The sequence below is a fragment of the Gigantopelta aegis genome, chromosome 9, assembly GCF_016097555.1.
Source record: "Gigantopelta aegis isolate Gae_Host chromosome 9, Gae_host_genome, whole genome shotgun sequence".
Lineage (NCBI taxonomy): Eukaryota > Metazoa > Mollusca > Gastropoda > Neomphalida > Peltospiridae > Gigantopelta > Gigantopelta aegis.
In genome coordinates, this window is record NC_054707.1 from 30,462,223 (window position 1) to 30,487,222 (window position 25,000).

Sequence of the window (25,000 nt, forward strand, 5' to 3'; positions counted from 1 at the left end):
TTAGCAAATCGGGGGGGGGGGGGGGGGGGGGGGGGGGAGGAGGAAAAAAATGAGCGAAAAAATAATAACAACAACAACAATACCAACAAACAACAACAGTAATAATAATCATAATAATAATAACAACAAAAATAATAGCAATACAACAATAATAGCAACAAAAACAAAAACAAACCCAAACAACAAAACAAACAATAAAACAAACAGCAACTAAAACAAAACAAAAAGAATAACATACTACTAGACAGACAAAAATTCAATACAATGAGGCATATATAAATACAGTTTGTATATACATGTATAACTACCAGGCGGAATATTCCTGTTTGTAATGTCTAACTGGTATTATCTTGACAATAACCTTAAGAGTGATTTAACTGTTTTCACATGATCGTGATTAACCACAAATAAACCATGTCTAAACAAAGAACACGGGCAATGATTAAGGGCCATTATTTTGAAGTGTTTTACCTGCGAAATGACTGTTTTAAAATGTCTGAAAATAGTAACTCTTTTTTTTCCCATGAACACAATCAAGTTCCATGGATTCATCGACCCATTTTGAGATCCTGCCGCTAACTGGTACACCGACAGCGCGCTGTCGCTATTAAGGCCTATGGCTCTTTCGCAGGATTCGATGGAAAAAATCCCAACTTCCAATTACTGTTAATTATGGAAATGTATTTTGTATTTTCATTTTAGCGGTCAATGATCGCAGTTTCTTTGACCTATATTGCTAAGCACCCTGGAAATCTAATTTGTTCTTTTGAACTAACATGATTTGTTACAAATAGTCTTCTAGAATCATCCTGATAGATAACAAGTAGATAATAATGTTTTCCCCAAAACTGTTGTTTTAACTTCGAAAGGTTTTAAACATTTTCAAGAGATTCTCCAAACAGACCTATTTGACCATTTTCCCATGTGTTCAAACTCATCAAAATCCAGATATATGTGCAGTGGGTTTTCAAAATATCGAACAACTATGTTCATACCATACTATTTAAGTATGCCATTACTTACCTTTTGAAGATTAAAATAGCAATGCTTAGATGACAACTTTTCTCTGTTTCAAAGGATTATATATAAAGGATATATATATATATATATATATATATATATATATATAGGGGAAACAATCCCATTGGTGTTCAAGTGGATGGCAGCTCCACTCAGCACACACACACACACACACACACACACACGCACGCACGCACACACAAACACACAGTCACACCACACACACAAACACGCACGCACGCACGCACATACATACACACATGCACACACAAGCGCGCACACACACACACAAACAAACACACACACACACACACACACACACACACACCGCATCCTATTTCTCACGACCGGCCTCGGTGGCGTCGTGGTTAGGCCATCGGTCTACAGGCTGGTAGGTACTGGGTTCGGATCCCAGTCGAGGCATGGTATTTTTAATCCAGATACCGACTCCAAACCCTGAGTGAGTGCTCCGCAAGGCTCAGTGGGTAGGTGTAAACCACTTGCACCGACCAGTGATCCATATCTGGTTCAACAAAGGCCATGGTTTGTGCTATCCTGTCTGTGGGAAGTGCACATAAAAGATCCCTTGCTGCTAATCGGAAAGAGTAGCCCATGTAGTGGCGACAGCGGGTTTCCTCTCAAAAATCTGCGTGGTTCTTAACCATATGTCTGACGCCATATAACCGTAAATAAAATGTGTTGAGTGCGTCGTTAAATAAAACATTTCTTTCTTTCTTTCCTATTTCTTACGAACCTATACATCCATACGGGATCCGAACCCAGTACCTACCAGCCTGTAGACCGATGGCCTGCCACGACGCCACCGAGGCCGGTACATCTATAACGAGTCTATCTTTTGTATCTTAATAATAAAAGCAAAAGTAAATAAAGACAAAATTTGATGACAATCAGCCAATAAAAAAGGTTTAGCAAATGTTTCCAAAACATCGTGCAATAGATATTCTGGTATCTTGTTATTCTATGCATAGAATCAAAGTTTTGGACAAAATTAGCTAAGTAAATTATTTCTTCTTTTTTTTCAAAATTGATTTAAAAAAATCAAACACGCATACAAAAACAAAAGAACAAACACCGATAGTACATATGGGTTGCATTCCTAGGTCTTGGAAAATGAATCCACTTTCGTTACAATACGATGCTACAATTCATATATAAGTACATGTATTGCTATTTTATTTTCGTAAGTACAGCTATATCATTCAAAGAAGTTAATTTATCAGGACTTCATACATCAAGATCATATCACAATTATACACATCTGTTTAATACGATTTCTTGTTCCAGTCAGTGTACTATGACTGGTATATCAAAGGCCGTGGTATGTGCTATCCTTCTTGTGGGATGATGCATATAAAAGATCCCTTGATACTAATGGAAAAATGTAGACTGTATGTCAAAATTACCAAAAGTCTGACATCCAATAGCCGATGATTAATAAATCAATGTGCTCTAGTGGTGTCGTTAAACAAAACAAACTTTTTAACTGTTTAATACGATGCATGGTACTCCATACATGTTTGTATAAGTTGACTACTAGTACGTAAATACCGTCAGGACTTGAAATATTCCTGTAACCAGGCCCGTTGGAACCTGGGGGCGGTTTCTTTTATCTCTATATAAATAAAGAAAAATATGGCTTGCCCCCAAACCCCTATATACCCCCACGCCCACCCCCACCCCCGCTCCAAATCCAGATATCGTTCTTACGGGCCTGCGTAGCACGAGAGATGTCCGTTTAAACACCAAGTGCGTAATGTTTTGTTTAGCTTAAATAATTATAATTAATGGTTTCAGTGGATCATGCATTTCATTTCCATTAGATGTTCATATACATGCAGTGCATTACACATTTACACATTTAGGTACTTCAATGAAAATCAACCATGCATTTTAGATTGCTGCGTCATACACGAAGCGTTTTTATTTTTGACTCATCAAACATCGCATTACGTTAACTTCAGCCTGCCTTTGTCCGCTGAACAAAATCGATATCGACATAGCATTTTGTGTTTAATGTTTCTTTGAACTGCCTATTCAGGGCCAGTTATGTTGTCGAGTGAACTAGAGAGGAAATACTTAGTTTGTGACGAGAAAGAGTTGGTTTGTAACGAGAAAGAATTGGTTTGTGACGAGAAAGAGAACAGACAGTAGGCCGAACAGACAGTAGGCCGAACAGACAGTAGGTTGAACAGACAGTAGGCCGAACAGACAGTAGGTTGAACAGACAGTAGGCTGAACAGACAGTAGGTTGAACAGACAGTAGGTTGAACAGACAGTAGGCCTAACAGACAGTAGGCCGTAGGTTGAACAGACAGTAGGCCGAACAGACAGTAGGCCGAACAGACAGTAGGTTGAATAGACAGTAGGTTGCACAGACAGTAGGCTGGACAGACAGTAGGCCTAACAGACAGTAGGCCGTAGGTTGAACAGACAGTAGGCCGAACAGACAGTAGGCCGAACAGACAGTAGGTTGAATAGACAGTAGGTTGAATAGACAGTAGGTTGCACAGACAGTAGGCTGGACAGACAGTAGGCCTAACAGACAGTAGGCCGTAGGTTGAACAGACAGTAGGCCGAACAGACAGTAGGCCGAACAGACAGTAGGTTGAATAGACAGTAGGTTGAATAGACAGTAGGTTGCACAGACAGTAGGCTGGACAGACAGTAGGCTGGACAGACAGTAGGTCGAACAGACAGTAGGCCGAACAGACAGTAGGTTGAACAGTTAGTAAGTTGAATGTTTTGTTTTTCAACTTATATTTTCGTGCTTATATCCTATTAAGGTTCAAGCACGCTGTCCTGGGCACACACGTCATCTATGTGGGCTGTTTGTCCAGGACAGTGGGTTAGTTGTTAGTTGGTTAGTGGTTAGTGAGAGAGAAGAGGGCGTAGTGGCCTTACACCTACCCATTGAGCTCTGGTTTGGAACCGGTACCGGGCTGCGAACCCTGTACCTACCAGTCTGTAGTCCGATGGCTTAAACACTGCGCCACTGAGGCCGGTTGAATTATGTTCTTGTCCTTCTCCTCGATCCATTAGAATTGTTAAGACTACAGCAGATCTCAAATTCACAAATAATAAATAAATAGAAGAAATGAACACGTCAAAAACGTCGATATTTTGCATATCATTTTGTTTTATTTTACTATTTTTTAATATAATTATTTGTTTACTTATTGAAGCACAGGCATATCATCACTTTCCGTCATTTTAAGAAGGGAAAGAAGGGAGGCATGTTTTATTTAACACATTTAATTTTAATTACGGTTATATGGCGTCGGACATAATATTTTGGTTAAGGACCACGAAGATAATGAGAGAGGAAGCCCGCTGCCACCACACAATCATGAATTACTCTTTCCGATTAGCAGCAAGGGATATTTTACACGCAGCATCCCACAGACAGGATAGTATCTACCACGGCCTTTGTTACACCAGCTGTAGAGTACTGACTGGAACGAAAAATAACCCAATGGGCCCACCGACGAGGATTGATCTTAGACTGATCGCGCATTAGGCGAGCGCTTTACCACTGGGCTACGTCCCGCCCTTTCATTTTAAGAGTGACTGCAGAGTATTTTAGAAATCAGTTCAGATAACCGAATAAGTAGTGAAAACGATCAGGTCACAAAATATGTACAGATATACACATTCCTGATCATAAAATAGGAACACAAACGCACACATACAACATGACGACGACGATGACAATGGTGAAGAAGATGCTAATAATGATCATGATGGTGGTGTTGATGATGATGATGATGATGGTGGTGGTGGTGGTGATGATGATGATGGTGGTGGTGGTGGTGGTGGTGGATGATGATGATGATGATGATGATGGTGGTGGTGGTGGTGGTGGTGGTGGTGGTGATGATGATGATGATGATGGTGATGATGATGATGATGATGGTGGTGGTGGTGATGATGATGATGATGATGGTGGTGGTGATGATGATGATGGTGATGATAATGATGATGGTGGTGATAATGATGATGGCGGTGGTGGTGATGATGATGATGATGGTGGTAGTGATGATGATGATGATGATGATGGTGGTGGTGGTGATGATGATGATGATGATGGTGGTGGTGATGATGATGATGATGATGATGGTGGTGGTGGTGATGATGATGGTGGTGATAATGATGATGGTGGTGATGATGATGATGATGATGGTGGTGGTGGTGGTGGTGGTGGTGGTGGTGGTGGTGGTGGTGATGATGATGATGACGATGATGATGGTGGTGGTGGTGGTGGTGGTGGTGGTGATGATGATGATGATGATGATGGTGGTGGTGGTGATGAAGCAAAGAAGACCCACACAAACATGCACACACACACAAAATATTTGTTCGTTTGGAAAATGGTTTTCACTGATTTCTGTTCGTGCTAATCTAGTCTTACAAAATGTCTATACATATATTCATTTGCGTCCATGTCCACTGAAGTAGCGGAATTACCAACTGTGATAGCTGTAATGCACGCGGCAGCGTGAGGACAAGTAAACCTATGATAAGCTACTGTCATTTACCCTCACAACGCCGAACACTAAACAGCGAAACGCGAAATGATATATAGCTTGCCCATCCCATCCCTCGTTGCTGGCATCTTTTCACGGCTATGGTAATACATAAATCATAGTATGCACCTTAATGTAAATACATTATCTTTTGAAGGTATGAACGAGAGAATAAAAAAAATATATCGATTATTCTTAGTAATAAATCTTCAAACGGAACAGTTTTTTTAAGAACAGATATGCCAAATAACCATCGGCGTTAATATAAGCACAAACTGATTTTATTTTTCGTATTAATTCAGATGAGTTTGACTGTTAATTACTGTCTTTAGTACCTTGTGGGCAAACACAGCTCCCACTCATGTGAAGACCAAAGATCAAACAGCAGAAACGCCTGTGCGGAAGCATTCGACTGGGAAATTCGTCACGTATGTACGTTGATGAGATGAGCCTGCCTCGTCATTCACGGCACGCGACGAGGATTTGAAGGGGCGGGGCATCGTGACTGACAGAGCAATCAGCTGACTTCAACATAGTTCCTGCATTTGCGAAATGTTTGTCAATGACGATGAGGCTAAGTGTTACATATATATATATCTGCTCACTATAGAGTAAATCAGAGACGGTGAGAAGCATATAAAAGCTATAGCGGCTTTGTGGCTCGCCTGTAACCTGTATGCCTTTAGCCTTAATCACCAAATGAGAGAGCCACGCCGGTAGCCGGAAGCACAATGGTGTTTACAATCTCTGGTCACCTAATGCTCTGGACATTTGGAATCTTTTTTGTTCGCCAACATTCCGTGATAAGCCAAGAAACAAACGTTACTGTAGAATGGCCGGACCAACAGTTGATTTCAGACGTTGCAAACTTTTCTGCGAAACCCGAAATAACGGAAATTAACGTATCTGTCGAAGGCAGTGACATTGCTAATGTTTCCGAAAGTTCCGTCGATGTCAATAATACTGTTAGGAACGACAACAGTTCTGCCAACGACACCATTTATTCAAATAACACCTTAACTGTTAATAATACTACCAGTACTAGTTTTCCGAAAACTAACAGTAGCAAAGCTGACAAAAACCGCGAGTGTTCTGTGTGCGCTCTGAAAGACCAGGACAAAAATCTGAGGCTTCAGGCGATTAAGAACCAGATCATGACAAGACTCCGATTTGACGGATCCATGCCCAACATCACAGACAGGACGCTGCCTAAGGTGCCTGCGTTCGCCCATCTTCTGGAAGACAATGAAATGCAAAATGACTCCCCGTACGACACGAGTTGGAATGAGTACTATGACGAAGACGAACAGCCGTACGGCAGGACCGAAAGGGTATTCACTATCGCAAAACAACGTAAGTGTCTATTTGTTTTCCCAGTCTCTGTTTCTGCCCCACCCCTCTGTTTCTGCCCCCTCTCTGTCTACCCCCTCTCGCTTCTCCCTCCTTCCCTCCCTCTCTCTCTCTCTCTGTCTCTCTCTCTCTCTCTCTCTCTCTCTCTCTCTCTCTCTCTCTCTCTCTCTCTCTCTCTCTCTATCTCTCTCTCTCCTCTCTCTCTCTCTCTCTCTCTCTCTCTCTCTCTCTCTCTCTCTCTCTCTCTCTCTCTCTCTGTGTGTGTGTGTGTGTGTGTGTGTGTGTGTGTGTGTGTGTCTATTTCAATGTTGTTTATTGCATATACTAGTAGCAAACTCCACACAAAAGTTTCACTTAAAACATCTTTATTACATATCTCTTGATAAATTTGTTATAGAATATTATAACTATATTTTAGTCACTTTTGTAGGGCCTATAGGCATAGCGCCAGAATGCTTGATGGGGAATCCAACGGTGACGATATTAATATATATTTATATATACTAAACCATTGCAACCTTCCTGTTTAATAAATCTTATCAAAGACAAGGTTATCCTGTGTCCAAATGACCGTTCACTGGACCAATCAAAACCCTACTGACTGCAAAGCGCTTAAGGCATTTGAAATGACATACAAGAAAAGATATCTCGGATACGAAATGGCATAGTTCATATGACATCTATTAACGAACACATGGAATGGATTGAATAGTAAGATCGGATTTCTTTTGCTTTCAGTCCCTTTGATTATTGTATATTATTTTATAAAAACAATCTCTCCATTTGATACTACCCTTCCTGTATAAAATATCCGCTGTGACGCAGTTACCTGAAGTTAGACAACTCTAGGCTGATGAGTCAACAATACGACAGAATAATGTTCAATTTTACAGACTGGCAGTTGTTAGTTCATCGATGAGGGATTCCAAGGTTTTGGAACACTGGTGGGATGGATTTGGTTTAACTGTAGTCTACGCCTACAAATATACGAATGTTCTCGATTTCATCAAATAAGTTTAATTAGGTGTGTCAAAAGGACAGTGTCTATATATATATATATATATATATATATATATATATATATATATATATATATATATATATCAAATTTATAAATATTGAAATCTGCACTACAGATATCAATGATCTGGCCTTTTGACACATCATGTTAATGCACACACTAAGGCTCCGCTGGTGATTGATATAAACAAGACATGTAGGATTAGTAACAGAAACAGAGTGGGTTGATTAATATGGATGATTAAATCGGAGATTTGACTCCTACGTTTGTGCAGCTTAGAGGTTTTGTATAATTATACCTCATCATTATCACCTTCGTAAAGCATGGATGGCGAAACAAATATCGGCATTTACCAGCATTGCCGATATCGTCTTTGCTGAGATTGCATAGGGAAAAATACGTGCAGTTTTCTGCCGTCTACCATGTTGCTTGTTTATGGAATGCTCTTCAAGAGGGGTGAACGCCTCCAAAGTATGTGACACAATTAATATGAAATCAGTGATCTCTAGTGGTATTATTAAAATAATAATAATAATAATAATAATAATAAAAAAAAATAATAAATAATATGACGTCATCACGTTTGCTTTTATATCATAACATATTATGACGTTGTTAGATTAAGTCCTATCCTTGTACCCCTCTTGAAGAATTCTCCATAAAAAGTCAAAATAGCAGCTGGCACAAAATTACATGCTTTTTGCCCTATGCGCTCTCAGCGAAGTCGATATAGGTGACATAGTTATCATCTGGTATGTGGAATCTGTGTCATTGTAATGGTTTTTTCAAGATTTGTGTCTGGACAAACTTTGGAGGAAATCTAACGGCAATTAAAGGTAGGAGAGTAATTTTTCGTAGTTGTTAACAATTTGGTTCGGACAATAGTTGTTAAACTAGGGCTGTGACTTCGTGGAATATAACCGTTAGAGCACATTCCGGAAGTTCAATATAGTTTGTTACTATGCACCCCACTCACTGTTCGTAAGGTTTGGTTAAAATGGTACTTGTACTGATACATAATTTTCTACATTTTCACGAGCGTACGAACCGTACGCGGCGGGGGGGGTGGGGGGGGGGGGGGGGGGGGGGGGGGAAGGATTTTAGCGTACACTTTTTTGAAAATGAAAAATGTCGATCAACATTTTTCATTTGGTGATGTACACTTTAAGGGGGGTCAAAAGTGTACGGTTTGTACGCTCGTGAAAATGTTGAAAATTATAGACGGCCCCTTACCATGATATTTTTTCTTCGGTACTGGGCGACCTAGTACCACCCTACCACCGTACCAAGCTCAGCACCTACACTGGATCTAGTACCACCCTACCACCGTACCAAGCTCAGCACCTACGCTGGGCCTAGTACCACCCTACCACCGTACCAAGCTCAGCACCTACGCTGGACCTAGTACCACCCTACCACCGTACCAAGCTCAGCACCTACGCTGGGCCTAGTACCACCCTACCACCGTACCAAGCTCAGCACCTACGCTGGGCCTAGTACCATCCTACCACCGTACCAAGCTCAGCACCTACGCTGGGCCTAGTACCACCCTACCAAGCTCAGCACCTACGCTGGGCCTAGTACCACCCTACCACCGTACCAAGCTCAGCACATACGCTGGGCCTAGTACCACCCTACCACCGTACCAAGCTCAGCACCTACGCTGGACCTAGTACCACCGTACCAAGCTCAGCACCTACGCTGGGCCTAGTACCACCGTACCAAGCTCAACGCCTACGCTGGGCCTAGTACCACCGTACCAAGCTCAACACCTACGCTGGGCCTAGTACCACCGTACCAAGCTCAACACCTACGCTGGGCCTAGTACCACCGTACCAAGCTCAACACCTACGTTGGGCCTAGTACCACCCTACCAAGCTCAACACCTACGCTGGGCCTAGTACCACCGTACCAAGCTCAGCACCTACGCTGGGCCTAGTACCACCATACCAAGCTCAACACCTACGTTGGGCCTAGTACCACCCTACCAAGCTCAACATCTACGCTGGGCCTAGTACCACCCTACCAAGCACAACATCTGCGTTGGGCCTTTTACCACCCAACCAAGCTAAACACCTACATTGGGCCTAGTCCCATCGTACCAAGCTCAACACCTACACTGGGCCTAGTACCACCCTACCAAGCTCAACACCTACGCTGGGCCTAGTACCACCCTACCAAGCTCAACACCTACACTGGGCCTAGTACCACCCTACCAAGCTCAACACCTGCGTTGGGCCTAGTACCACCCTACCAAGCTAAACTCCTACATTGGCCTAGTCCCATCGTACCAAGCTCAACACCTACACTGGGCCTAGTACCACCCTACCAAGCTCAACACCTACACTGGGCCTAGTACCACCCTACCAAGCTCAACACCTACACTGGGCCTAGTACCACCGTACCAAGCTCAGCACCTACGCTGGGCCTAGTACCACCCTACCAAGCTCAACACCTGCGTTGGGCCTAGTACCACCCTACCAAGCTAAACTCCTACATTGGGCCTAGTCCCATCGAACCAAGCTCAACACCTACACTGGGCCTAGTACCACCCTACCAAGCTCAGCACCTACGCTGGGCCTAAGACCACCGTACCAAGCTCAACACCTACGCTGGGCCTAGTACCACCGTACCAAGCTCAGCACCTACGCTGGGCCTAGTACCACCTTACCAAGCTCAACACCTACGTTGGGCCTAGTACAACCCTACCAAGCTCAACACCTACGCTGGGCCTAGTACCACCGTACCAAGCTCAACACCTACGTTGGGCCTAGTACCACCCTACCAAGCTCAACACCTACGCTGGGCCTAGTACCACCGTACCAAGCTCAACACCTACGTTGGGCCTAGTACCACCCTACCAAGCTCAACACCTATGCTGGGCCTAGTACCACCCTACCAAGCTCAACACCTACACTGGACCAAGTACCGCCGTACCAAGCTCAGCACCTACGCTGGGCCTAGTACCACCCTACCAAGCTCAACACCTGCGTTGGGCCTTTTACCACCCTACCAAGCTAAACACCTACATTGGGCCTAGTCCCATCGTGCCAAGTTCAGCACCTACACTGGGCCTAGTACCACCCTACCAAGCTCAACACCTACGCTGGGCCTAGTACCACCCTACCAAGCTCAACACCTACGCTGGGCCTAGTACCACCCTACCAAGCTCAACACCTACACTGGGCCTAGTACCACCCTACCAAGCTCAACACCTATGCTGGGCCTAGTACCACCCTACCAAGCTCAGCACCTACACTGGTTTGGAGTTGGTACTGGGGTAGAAACCAGCAGCTACTAGTCTTAAATACAAGCATTACACAGTGTTAATCAGCTAAATTGTAATCTTCTTAAGGTTGGAATGTTATAATTTAGCCGCTTCCAATTCGTAATGTCTTAGTGTAAGATTAGTAGCTACTGTCCTCTAGCCCAGGACCCATGACATTATTTAATACATTTATAATTGCCACTGGTCACCTTTAGTCCACAGTAATAGGAAACCACATCAGCCTCTATTAACAATTGCCAGCAAGAGGTATTTTATTAAGTATGTTTTTCTGCAGACAAGATATCACATGCCACGCTGTTGATGTACCAGTCATAAAGAATGACACCATACAGGGGCCAGTATCACAAAACACCGTAACTTTGCGTCTGCGACTAGCAGTTGTACCGGGCATACGTTCACACGAGTTTGGTATCTATTTCACACAGAAAATTACATCAATACGGAAGATAAAGCATTTTAATGACAAGATAAAATAAAATATGTGTACTTAAAACTATATTTGTTGTACTATGGTGTACTTAAAACTATATTTGTTGTACTATGATAGTAATAAGAATTGTGGTTTAGTCGTAGATTTACGTTTACGTGCAAAACTTACGATGTTTCGTGAAATTGGGCCCTGACTTTCTTTAAGGTCAACACCGACTTTAAATTGTGTCAACGTATACTTTTAGAACAAAAAAAACAACATCCAGATATTTAGTAATGTCAACACATACTTTTAAGTAGTGTTAACGAATACCTTTCTATGAACCATCATATTAGGCCTACAGATTTTAAGTAGTACTAGCACGTATATTTTTGTAAAAACAAACATACACACTAATGTTAATATAGACTGTAAGTGGTATCAACATGTATACTTTTGGAAAAACCAATATAGGCCTACAGACTTATGTCAGCACAGACTTTACGTGGTGTCAACATTCAACAAGACATAAAAACCATTAATACAGACTCTCGGTAATGTCTACACAGACTTTAATTAGTGTCACTGACTCAATATGTATACCTTTAATGTCAACACAGACTTTAATTAGTGTCATTGACTCAACATGTATACCTTTGGAAAAAACAAAAAAACATACAGACTTTCAGTAATGTCAACACAGACTTTAATTAGTGTCATTGACTTAACATGTATACCTTTGGAAAAACAACAACATACAGACTTTCAGTAATGTCAACACAGACTTTAATTAGTGTCATTGACTCAACATGTATACCTTTGGAAAAACAACAACATACAGACTTTCAGTAATGTCAACACAGACTTTAATTAGTGTCATTGACTCAACATGTATACGTTTGGTAAAACAACATACAGACTTTCAGTAATGTCAACACAGATTTAAAATGGTGTCAATACATATATTATACGTTTGGAAAAACCAACATAGGCCTACAGATTTTAAGTAAAGTCAACAGACAAGACAAGAAACGCTAACCATACCTGATGGTCAGCACTTTTATTAGTCCAAATTACTAAACTCTACTAACGTTCACTAGTTATACTAAAATCGTATTAGTAAGCGATGAATCTATGATCTAACTTAAACAAGCGAGTCCCTCATTGGTATTTGAAACATGCAGAAGGGCAACTATGAATGTTTCGGAGAAAAAAAAGGTAAACTAATGTCGTGCTAGGTCACGTATCTGTTATCATAAAGGTAGTATAAACATTACAAGTGTTACTTGTTGTGACTGTGTCACATAAACACAGCCACGACGACTACGTGCATGTAAGACAATCGTGCCAGGCGTGGGACATGTATCGGACACATACAGTATTACCAGTAGATCGTACGGGCCTGATCATAACCGCAGATAATATTGAAAGTTAAAAGTTAAAGTTTATTTTGTTTAACAACACCACTAGAGCACATTGATTTATTAATCATCAGCTATTGGATGTTAAACATTTTGGTAATTTTGACATATTGTCTTAGAGAGGAAACCCACTAATTTGTTTCCCATTAAATAGTGATCAAGGGACAGCACATACCACGGCCTTTGATATACCAGTCGTGGCGCACTGGCTGGAACAAGAAATAGCCCAGTGAGCCCACCGACGGGGATCGATCCCACACTTACTGCGCATTAGGCGAATGTTTTACCACTGAGCTACATCCGGGCTCTATATAACGTTGAAGTCTATCCTGTCAATAATAGAGGTTTCGCAACCACACTGTTACTGTTACGGATAGAGATAGATCACCATTTTGAGTGTAGTTGGTGACGTCAGAACAATTTGCTTCCCGCTCTTTTCACACACGTCTGACAATGCCGCCATTTTATTTAAAGTCATTAACCGTGCTAAACGATTAGTATTGTTAGCGAATCATATTGCGCCGAATTTACGAAAAGTGTTGTTTGTTTTTTAACGCAGTTGTTTATGCATTGTCAGTGCATGTAGTTATTTGATATGCGTGTGTTAAACATAAACAAGCTTTATAAATTCTCAGTGAATGGAAGGTATAGCCCAGTGGGTCAATTTTTAACTTAATGTGTTAGGCGCAAATTCTATTAGTCCGTTAAGTGGGTGGAGAAGAAACTCGAAGCCACTCACTTGCTACAGAACGAATGAATGAATGTTTAACGACACACCAGCACAAAAATACAAACTTGAGCATTGTCAAGAGTGTCGACCCCTCTCGGCAGCTTTAGACGGCATTTACGTTTGAAAGTGTGCAACCTTTTCACATGTCTGCACAGCAAACCCAATGTATCGTGCAATCTTTCTGGTGGTAACTACATGATTAGGAAAATTCATTCAGAATACCAGAAAGCTGAATTTTATTTTTAAAGACTGCTCCAAGATACTTCTATTTCTGCTTTCTTTTTCAGTTTCCGAATTAAAAAGATAAAACACAAGCTCAGTTCTGTGTGACGATTTAATTTACATATCGTTCTTGATCTTTCTGGACTTTCATCAGATCTTCGCCTTTTTTTACCAACATTCTATGGATCCACCCCGCGCACAAATTTTATTTATTCCCAAAACGGCGGTAATATTTGAATACAGTGTAAGCACACCTTACTTCGTTTTAGTTGCTGTATACTCAACAATAATTTGCCTATCAGAACATATCTTGAGGTTCTTTAATTTAATGCTGTTCTTGTCAAGCAATCATAAGTTATCCTCCGAAATTTGTTTTTCATTCCATAACATATTGTATGGATTAGCATTCGAGTCTTTTAGATAAAAATACATTTTATCATCATTCATTTATAGTTATTTGCTTATATTCATTTAAGCTTCAAGCACGCTGTCCTGGGTACACATACATAAACGCGCCTCAGCTGTCTGGACTGTGTCTGTGGAGGACGGTGGGTTAGTGGTTAATTGGTAGTTAGTGGTTATTGAAAGAGATCTCACTGTTGTGATCTTGACGCTCTGGGTGGGAGCGGGTACAGGGAAGCGAACCCAGTACCTACCAGCCTTTTGTCCGATGGTTTAACCACTATACGGCCGGGACGTAGCCCAGTGGTAAAACGTTCGCTTGATGCGCGGTCGGTCTGGGATCGATCCCGTCGGTAGGACCATAGGGCTATTTCTCGCTCCAACCAGTGCACCACGACTGGTATATAAAAGGCCGTGACATGTGCTATCCTGTCTGTGGGATGGTGCATACAAAAGATCCATTGCTGCTAATCGAAAAAGAGTAGCCCATGAAGTGGCGACAGCGGGTTTCCTCTCTATATATCTGTGTGGTCCTTAACCATATGTCCGACGCCATATAACCGTAAATAAAATGTGTTGAGTGAGTCGTTAAATAAAACATTTCCTTCGTTTAACCACTATACCACCGAGGCTTGAACTTAATCACGCCCACGTAATTGACAACAATGATAGAATACGTTCCTTGAAAATATGTTTTAAAAATATACGATCCTAGGAGATTTATAGACGCAATCACCGAAGTGGACATTTTTGTTTACCTATAAATTTAAGTTTTAAAACTAATGATATTTTCACATAATATGTAGTATCATTTATTGAGTCACTATAGCAAATTACATCAGTTGTAATTTAAAACTATATTTTGCATGATGTTACTCATTCTGTTTTGAATTTAAGTAAAAAGTCGCAAGAGATCGATAATCTCCCTCATCTGCCATCCTCTGCCTGCCATTATCGTTATCTTAAAGGCGCACACGCTAGTTTCAACCCGTGAAAAGTGATACTAAGTTTGGTTAGTCTACAAAACGTTAAAACATTTTGATAAACTTACAACTGAGTGAAACGTCATCACCTTCCTGTTTCAACTTCCATTACTGGTGCAGTATGTGTATACTTCCCTACACCCACCTGACATTCTCGTCATCTGCTGGTAATCAAGCTGGTCTGACCCGCGGCACTAACAAATGACCGTCAATAGTAGGGGAGTATAGCAAGTAGTTACTGGAACCTCTTAACAATCCACAAATAAAAACCGGACACATCACGAAGTGGTCAGACTAACTCACCGAAAAAGCTAATGAGAATACAATGTGGTTGCCAAGAGAGAAGCACATGTTGCGGTTGAGAGACAAGGACTGGGATGTGGATTGGACAACAAAAATGTTGAAAGATAGAAATATATGTCAGATTGGGAAAGTGGGATTTACCCCCCTCCCCCCCCCCCCCCCCAAAAAAAGAGGAGAAAAACAAACAAATAATAATTTTAAAAACACAATTACAAACACAAAAACCCCAACAAACAACACAATTACAAACAAACACAAAAACAAACAAACGAAACCAAAAAAAACTAAACAAAAACAAACCAAACCAATAATAACAAATATTTTATAACTGGACTCATTGTGTGGGAGGTTATGAGAAATATTTAATAATACCATTCGTTTTTATAAGTCCACAACAGACTTAATTACAAACTTCAAGGTTAATTTTGAAATAAATATTAATGATTAGCTATTTTTGTTAGTTTTAGTCGAAATAATCGTCAAACGACAAAATCTGTACGCCTTTAACTTTCCATTAAATACCCTCTCGATATTTCCAGTTGAACAGGTAATAACGACTCGTATTAAAGTGTCAGTGTAATCAATCTTGCCTCTAACTCGGATTACGTGAATAAATCTCTTCTTTCGTTTTCCACTTTTTCATTCGATCCAAGAACATCTATTTTTAGTTCGCAGGATGCTGAAACCATCATAAAATGGAAAGCAAAGAAATAATCACTCAATTATATAAGTCAGTTAACTAATATTAATGCGCGTACACTTGATAAAATGGATGTAACTGTCATTGCTTGTATCTCATTACGAGTGCATTAGAAGGACAACGTCCTTTTTTTATGAAATCACAGTGGATCATAGAAACGGGTTTGAAAATGACTTTGCTATTTACATTTGTACTACAATCCATTTGATTCATGACGTGTTCATTTTATTTAGATAAAAACCACAAAGTGTGTCACCTATTAAAACCAATAATCTTATAATTTCTTCTTGGTTTGTTTTTGTGGTTTTTGTGTGTGTCTCTCTCTCCCCCCCCCCCCCCCCCCCCCCCCCCCCCTCCCCCCCCCCCCCCCCCCCCCCCCCCCCCCCCGAAGGGTTTCTACGAGTTATTGAGTACTCGGGCACGGGTCGAGTCTAGCAAGACTCGAGTTCGCTCACAGGACTCGAGTACCCGTATACGGTGGAATACAATGATCAACTATAATACAATGGACAATGTAGGACAATAATTTCAGCAGTAGATAATCAACGATCTAAGTTACACAATAATTATATGATCATGCGCTAGTTTCTTTTTTGAAATTGGCCGTCCATCCATCACAACACTGAACATATCAACCGGTTTCTAAATGCAATACAATGGCATGATTTGGCATCAATATTCAGCGCTGGAATTAAGATACATAATACTATTTTACTTTATTCCATAATCTCATCATCATCTAGTGTAAGTGTCGGGTACTCGGGTCCGGGTCGAGTCTGATCCTCGAATACTCGAGTCCATTATGTTGGACTCGTGGAGGCCCTACCCCCGTCCCCGCCCTAATTCAAGGTTCAATATGCCTGCCAGACCAAGTTAGGTTAGCAAATCTGTAACACATTTCGCTAAAGTTAAAAAAGAGTGAAACAAGAGTCTGACGTTGAAAAATAAATTAGAACTCGTCTCCATAATCGTTTTTTCTCAGAAGTACGTGTGTTTTAAAACATATTAAAAATGCATTCCGTGGTATCAGAAACACCAGAATGGCCACAAACACTCGGATGTTCGCAAATTGACATTCTAAACAATACAATAATTCGGTAATTTCTGATTTTAATGATACAATACGGCTCTGCTATAACAGTGAAAAATATGGACAGTATTTAAAAAAATCTACATCTGTGCTTGAATTGTTAGTCGAATGTCATGGTAACGTCGATGAGTGACATCACTACTAGAAAGAAATGTTTTATTTAACGACGCACTCAACACATTTTATTTACGGTTATATGGCGTCAAACGTATGGATAAGGACCACACAGATAATGAGAGAGGAAACCCGCTGTCGCCACTTCATGGGCTACTCTTTTCGAGTAGCAGCAAGGGATCTTTTATATGCACCATCCCACAGACAGGTTAGTACATACCACGGCCTTTAATATACCAGTCGTGGTGCACTAGCTGGAACGAGAAATAGCCCAATGGGCCCACCGAAGGGGATCGATCCCAGACCGATCGCACAGCGAGCGAGCGCTGTACCACTGGGCTACGTCCCGCTCTTTCACTACTAGAGTTCATTGATTTATTAATCATCAGCTATTTCTGAAATATATAGTCTTTGACAGGAAATCCGCTACATGTGTCATAAAGGATCTTTTATATGCACCATCCTACAGACAGGGTATCACATACCACGGCCTTTGATATACCAGCCGCCGTGGTGCAATGGCTGGAACGAGAAATTGACCAATGTGTCCATCGACGAGGGTCGATCCTAGACCGACCGCACTTCATGCGAACGCTCCAACTTAATGATTGCACAAACAAAAAAACATTATAACGGGTTCTCGGTTCACAAATACACAGAAAATTATTTGGAGACTCAGTATTAGCTAAGCGTTTATTGCGTTATAATAGTTTCACTGTCGATTGTTAACTGGAACCTACCTTCTCCCCCAAGATTGCTAGGGGATTTTAAGCCAACACCCGAAGCTATTGTTTCAGACATTGTTTAGTAACAGTAGGTTACGTCGTAATATAGGCGTACGTTATATACAAAGAACCGCGCTACATTTATGAGGTTTTCAGAAAAGAAGTTTATTTGATCACATTATCAATTTTTTCAACGTTCTGTATCCGTCGTCAGTTGTGAGTATGTTCACTAATTCCATTAGCCCACATTCCTAGTTGAAGCAGTAATGCTTAGTAAGCAATATCCTTATGGTTTGTTCTCCATGTCCTCGACATGTGGCATCAATGAAGATATATTTCAAAGGCAAGAGGCTGGGATCCCGCTTGTCATTTCACAAGTCGACGATAACCCGGCTTCGGGATTTATTAGCTACGATGTTTGAAGCACTTGTACAGGTTATCGCACTTTATATAGCCACATAATTAATAGCAAAAGAAGTTCAGATAGCTTAAGTCATTATAGGCCCATATTACATCGCAATAAATTTATGTATTTAAAACGTAGTTATGGAATTAGAGAAACTGGGTTACTTTTAGTGGCGTCTATAAAATGTTTGAGAGATGCGCTGTTACGGCTTAGCGTGGTGGCAGACGGCAAAGTGTATTTTACATAAAGTCAATTCCACGCAGACAGGACAGTACACATCATGGCTTTCAATCCATCTATGATATAATACCAATGTCGGTTGCGCAGAGGTTAACCCATCGGACTACAGGCTGGTAGGTACAGAGTTCGCAGCCCGGTACCGGCTCCAAGCCAGAGCGAGTCCTGGACAGACAGCCCAGATAGCTGAGGTGTGTGCCCAGGACAGCGTACTTAAACCTTAATTGGAAATAAGTACGAAAATAAGTTGAAATGAGATAAAGTGGTATAATATTCAGGAAGACAACCGCCGTAATATTACTCCCAGTTTGCCATATCTATATCAGTAGCGGGTCCGGCCCCCCCCCCCCCCCCCCCCCCCCCCCACCCCTTTTTTTTTTTCTTTTAAACCAACCATAACCTTTAAAGGGAAACATGATTATATTAACTGTTTTGTGTAAAAGGGGAGATCAGTCATCACATTTGGACACACACACCTTCAGAAATCCTGCATCCGCGCCTATATATCCGTGTATTTCAAGGAAATGATGCCATCTGAACAATTATTTATAAGTTTCAAGGACTTCGGGAAAGGGTTACTGTAATAATTGTGCTTTGTTTGAATGTTTTTAGTTCTTAGGTAAACTTAACCCGTTGGTTACACGTGCAGGAGTATCAGAATCGCCTTACGCTGGAAGACCAATGGTAGAAAGTCTTGCACACGCGCCTGTATTTATCTGTAATATAAATCGATATATTAGACGACTTTTGCCGCACACAGATATCGCATGATATTGCTAGAAATCCAGATATAATAATATCACGATCAAAAAAAGATAAAACATTCTATAAGTACTGCACAAAATGTGCTATGGTCCCTATTACAACCCCGCTTCGTAGTTATACACCATGCGATGGAATGTGGATTTGAATTTGGAATTCCGAAATTATCGCATGTCGTAGGTCGTAATGTATGGTGACATACAATTGCCATCGACATAGCGACCTAATTTAGAGAGAGAAAGAGTTGGTTTGTATATGTTGTGATACATTTTCACATTATGTCGGCTTAATTATATCGTTATACTGACAAAACGCCTAGAAATATATAACTTTGTTGTAAAATCATTTCTAAATTATGTTATGTTGATGGCCGTTCACTGTTCTATGCCACCATATTAATGGCCTTGCGATGGACCTCCAAGAGATGCTATCGCATGTCGCATCGTCGTCGCTGGTCGTTAACAAGTGAAGAACGGTTATTAGCCTCTTAACTTGATGGAGGGCAAACTATACACTCCCACAGTTTCTAAATTGGTGAGCTGGTACCCTTATCGTCCTGACATCCGATATTGATGGTGGTATTAGTGGTCATCACTACTGAAAGTAATCCGCAACTACCGTAAACATGTCGACTTACACATTACTAGATTTCGAAGGTTTTGGATTCAACAATAATTAATGCACATTATTGCTTAATATCCACAAGTATATTGGTATATTTACTTAATACAACGGTACAAATGTGGCGGTTATTACATATAACGGGGGCAGATATTTAGCTCCCCCACAGTGAACCCGCCCGCTACAAACAAGGCTACCTACTTAGTGGGTACCGGTACCGGCAAGGTATCAACAGTCCACATGGCTAGACTTATTCGGTATGGTGTTAGGATTATGAAACCACGATACGTTAAAAACTGCGTGCGTTTCGCATGGTGTCCATTTTTCAAGATGGCTGCCAGCATATTAACAACAGCCATATCTCCGGCAATATTTCACATATTTTGGTATCAAAACATATATTTTTGGGGACTAAGGAATATGAAAAAACAGGCTTCCAGACCAATCCGATGTACTCTGAACGACTTTTCAAGATGATTTTCTAACAAATTAGGCAGACACTTATCACTGTATATTTGACGGGAGATGGGGGCAGGGGACGTAGCCCAGTAGTAAAGCGGTAAATTCGGTGGGCTCATTGGGCTATTTCTCATTCCAGCCAGTGCACCACGACTGGTATATCAAAAGCCGTAGTATGTGCTGTCCTGAATGTGAGATGGTGCATAAAAAGATCCCTTGCCACCAATGGTAGAGTGATCATGTAGGGTTCAAACCCAGTGAACGCAATAGCAAATACTCTAATATATTCAACAAGCTAAATTCTGTGTTCTGTGACTGTTCTCTCTGGTATATTCCTCACACCTAATTTCAAATTTGATATTTCCTGTAATCGATGAACCTTATTAGATTACGGTAGTAAAGTGCTCGCTTGTTGCGCGGTCGGTTTGGGATCGATCCCCGTCAGTGGGCCCATTGGGCTATTTCTCGCTCCAACCAGTGCACCACGACTGGTACATCAAAGGCCGTGGTATGTGCTAGCCTGTCTATGGGATGATGCATATACAAGATCCCTTGCTGCTAATCGAAAAGATTAGCTCATGAAGTGGCGACAGCGGGTTTCCTCCCTCAATATCTGTGTGGTCCTTAACCATCTATCTGACGCCATATAACCGTAAACAAAAAATGTGTTGAGTGCGTCGTTAAATAAAACATTTCCTTCCTTCAGTTCTGTAGTTATTGCGGGTATGTACACAGGGTAACTAAGTCGGAGTCCTATGCCAGTATGATTATGACATGTCCCTTATAACACCATACCATGTCTCCTGGGTGGGTGGGGTGGGTTATGGATCTCTGTTCAAATCCGGATAGTGTTGGGGGATAGTAGCTAGGATAGGATTACAGGATAGGATTATAGGTGATAGTAGTGTTGGGAATCGACAGGAATTCCATCGTCGATCATTGGTTATAATCGGTTGGCACCACCTAATCAATCTTCGATTACACAATTAGAATTATACGAAGAAGGATTTTAGGTATTAGAATTATACACCTACGAGGGGTGATCAAAATGTTCTAAGACTAACCTATTAAGAGAAACAACAGTAAAAATTAACTAACTTTATTTTTTAACATGGTTAACGCGAACAGCTATACGTTTGTTATAACACGTGTTTCGCCTCTGTTTTATATACACTGTTTATACTGTTTCATATTGTGACCATTTCGTGCGAGATGTAAATATTTTGTTTCAGCCAAAGGCTGATTACAGATGTGGCAAATAAAGTGATTGATTGAGTGTTGTAACACGAAGCTTTTCTATGCCACTCCGATAAAAAGGTGTTGTCTTGCTTGTAAACCACACTTCTGTATCTGACTTGAGCTCATTGTCACTCTTGTAGCGCTTACCAAGAACGTGGCCCTTCAAATTGGTAAACAGGTAGAAGTCACACGGGGCCAGGTCTGGGGAATGGGGTGTGTACAACAACTCATCAAATCTATAACTTTACAGAGCCGCTTTTGCAACCGAGTGTGGAAGTCGCGGAGACTTTTGACGTGCGCATAACGGTAGCGTAGCACCTGATAAGTGGTTCGCTGCAGGGTCCTTAGGCATAGAAGTGACTGCGACCAGTGTTGTGTCTAAGGAGACTAGTTTTAACAGGGGTGGTGGGTGTAGAGCCGCAGGGGCGGAGGAAGTCTCTGACTGGATTAGGGGGATATTAGGGACAGCTTTGTGCTAAGTAGTATCTTTGATGTTGCGATTGCTGCAGACGGTAATGTAGCGAATGACAAGAGTGTACATTCAACACCCACGACCTGTAAACTGGATGGAGGGGTAATATGCTACACACACTATTGATAAATGTTTGGACACACTAACTGGCAATGTGTGGTACCAAATAGTCATAAAAAGGAGTATGGGAAGAAGACTGCGTTTGTCCAAAATTATGGGTTATTCGAGCTTGTCCCTGTCGGTTTTGGGTTGTATAATGTCCTAGCCATGGATTGCATGGGCTGCTCTGGAATGTTGCACTTGAATTTTTATATGACATTTTGTTTATGGAAAAAAGATGACGTGGGATATTTGAGTAACTTATGGTCATTTTTTTTTTTTTTAGTTTTTAGATTCTTTGAGTATAGGCTGATGTTTAACCCTCAAACATTTAAGCTGTTTTAGAGGAAATAAGAGTTCCTTGGTAGTGTAATTAATACAGAATTAGTGCAGACGGGGTGGAAATGGGATGGGTATACAGCTCGTATAAAAGGAAGACCCATTTTCCGTAATTTTTACAAAGGAAATAACCTATTATTTGTATTTATTTTTAATTCTGGCTAAAATTGTCACCAAATCAATTTTAAAATATGTTTTCGATGTTCTGTGACCACGAAAACAGGGTTTGACACTAATTACAAATTCCTAGCTGGTATAGCCACTGAGTTATGAATGTTTCATTCTGGAATACTAGTAGGCCTATATGCCATCTTTAAAAATGGCCTCCATTTTTTTTTTCGTACGCATTTTTGAGGCTGTCATCAAGTGGTTTCACGCTGACAAGCGTTACCCTTCGGTGACTACCTACCTCAAAACTAAGCCCCCTTGTGGTATATTTATCCTTTATTTCCACAATACATTAGTAGACATTACAAAACTACATTTGGTCCCATTCTCCTCTTCTTTTTTCTTCTTTTTTTTGGTAAATAATTTCAGTTTTGTTTGATGTAAAGCCTATGATACATCAGCACAGTCTCTGGGACTTTCATCTCTTTGACGATACACTTAGTTTATTTTGAGTAAATGAATGAATTGATGAATGAATGTTTGACGACACCCCAGAGTTTATTTTGAGTAAATGAATGAATGGATGAATGAACGTTTAACGACATCCCAGAGTTTATTTTGAGTAAATGAATGAATGGATGAATGAATGTTTAACGACACCCCAGAGTTTATTTTGAGAGACTTTGTTTCAGAAACACGTCTGTTATTTCTTTGCACAATAGCAGACAAGCATACAACTGCATTATTAACCATTTATAAAGTGTTAAATAAAATAATTACATTTATACAGTAAATATTTAACAGTGAAATGTATAATTTAATAGCTAAAATTTTAAAAGAATGACTCGGTTGTATATATTGCGTTTGGTGTTTTACAAGCAAGGTGTTTCCTGCCAAAGTCCGTTTAATACTTCAATGTTCTCTCTATTCCGCATAATATTATTATTACCGTGCATCGCCATTTTGACCAATATCATGTGACCACAACATGTCATGTGATTTATTTATATATTCTGATTGGTAGTTGATATTTTGTTTCGGAGACTTCTCTTTGCAAACAGAACCCTAGCTGCAGAGAATGGTCTCGGAAACAGTCTCGGAGACTTTTGACGATACATTACGAAAAAAAGTCTCGGAAACAAGGTCTGCGACACAAAGTCTCCGAGACTTCGTAGATGTATCGTGGGCTTAAGAAGAAAAGTAAAAGTGTTTAGGAAATAATATTTTTAAAAAAACTATTTTTGTGTCCAATTTAGAAAACAATCGGCTCAGAAATAAATAACTTGTAGTAACTTCCATAGCATGAAAATAGGCGTTCTCCGTGGGCAGAGAGAAGTGGGGAAAGAAATATAATCTTTCCCTGAAAAGACCCCCCACCCCCCTCCCATTTCTTCCCCTAGATACGTGTTGAAGTCATAATCAGTGCTTCACTATAGGCTTTAACGTCACAACTGTTAGGCAACAACAAACAACCGTAACTATTTTTTTATACATTCAATCAGTCATGTCAACAAGTTACTAACGTACGTCACAGCTATGACGCAACGCTGCCTGTTATCAACTTGCAAACTTGTTTTCAATAACAGTATCATTTGTAAATCTTCCATAAAATGATAGATTGATATAACTAGGTAATAAATAGAATACCAAACTCGTTACTCGGCAATACCGTTTGTCTTGCACTCGAGAAAGACAACATCAATTCACTCGTGCAAGATAAACGGTATTGCCTCGTAGCTCGTTGAGTATTCTCTATTTAAGGTCATTCGCAAATGATTATGACAAAAATAGATAAGTTACTGAGTTAACAGGTCAAGGACACTCAACAATTAAAAAAAAAATGTATTTCAATATATTAAAACTGTTAATGTACAAGAGTACAGAACAATTATGAACCAAGTTTTGATACGAAACTTGCAAACAGAAATTATTCCT

General features: G+C 40.6%; 1 protein-coding gene across 1 annotated transcript in view; it reads left to right on the forward strand.

The window, feature by feature from the left end:
* The first annotated feature begins 6,200 nt into the window (after positions 1-6,200).
* The window catches only part of LOC121380797 (growth/differentiation factor 8-like), a 36,990-nt gene continuing 18,190 nt past the window's right edge, over positions 6,201-25,000 (forward strand). The window contains exon 1 of the mRNA XM_041509773.1: positions 6,201-6,917. Within this exon, the coding sequence (XP_041365707.1) occupies positions 6,296-6,917 (622 nt within the window). The 5' untranslated portion in view covers positions 6,201-6,295. The remainder of the gene's footprint in view (positions 6,918-25,000) is intronic.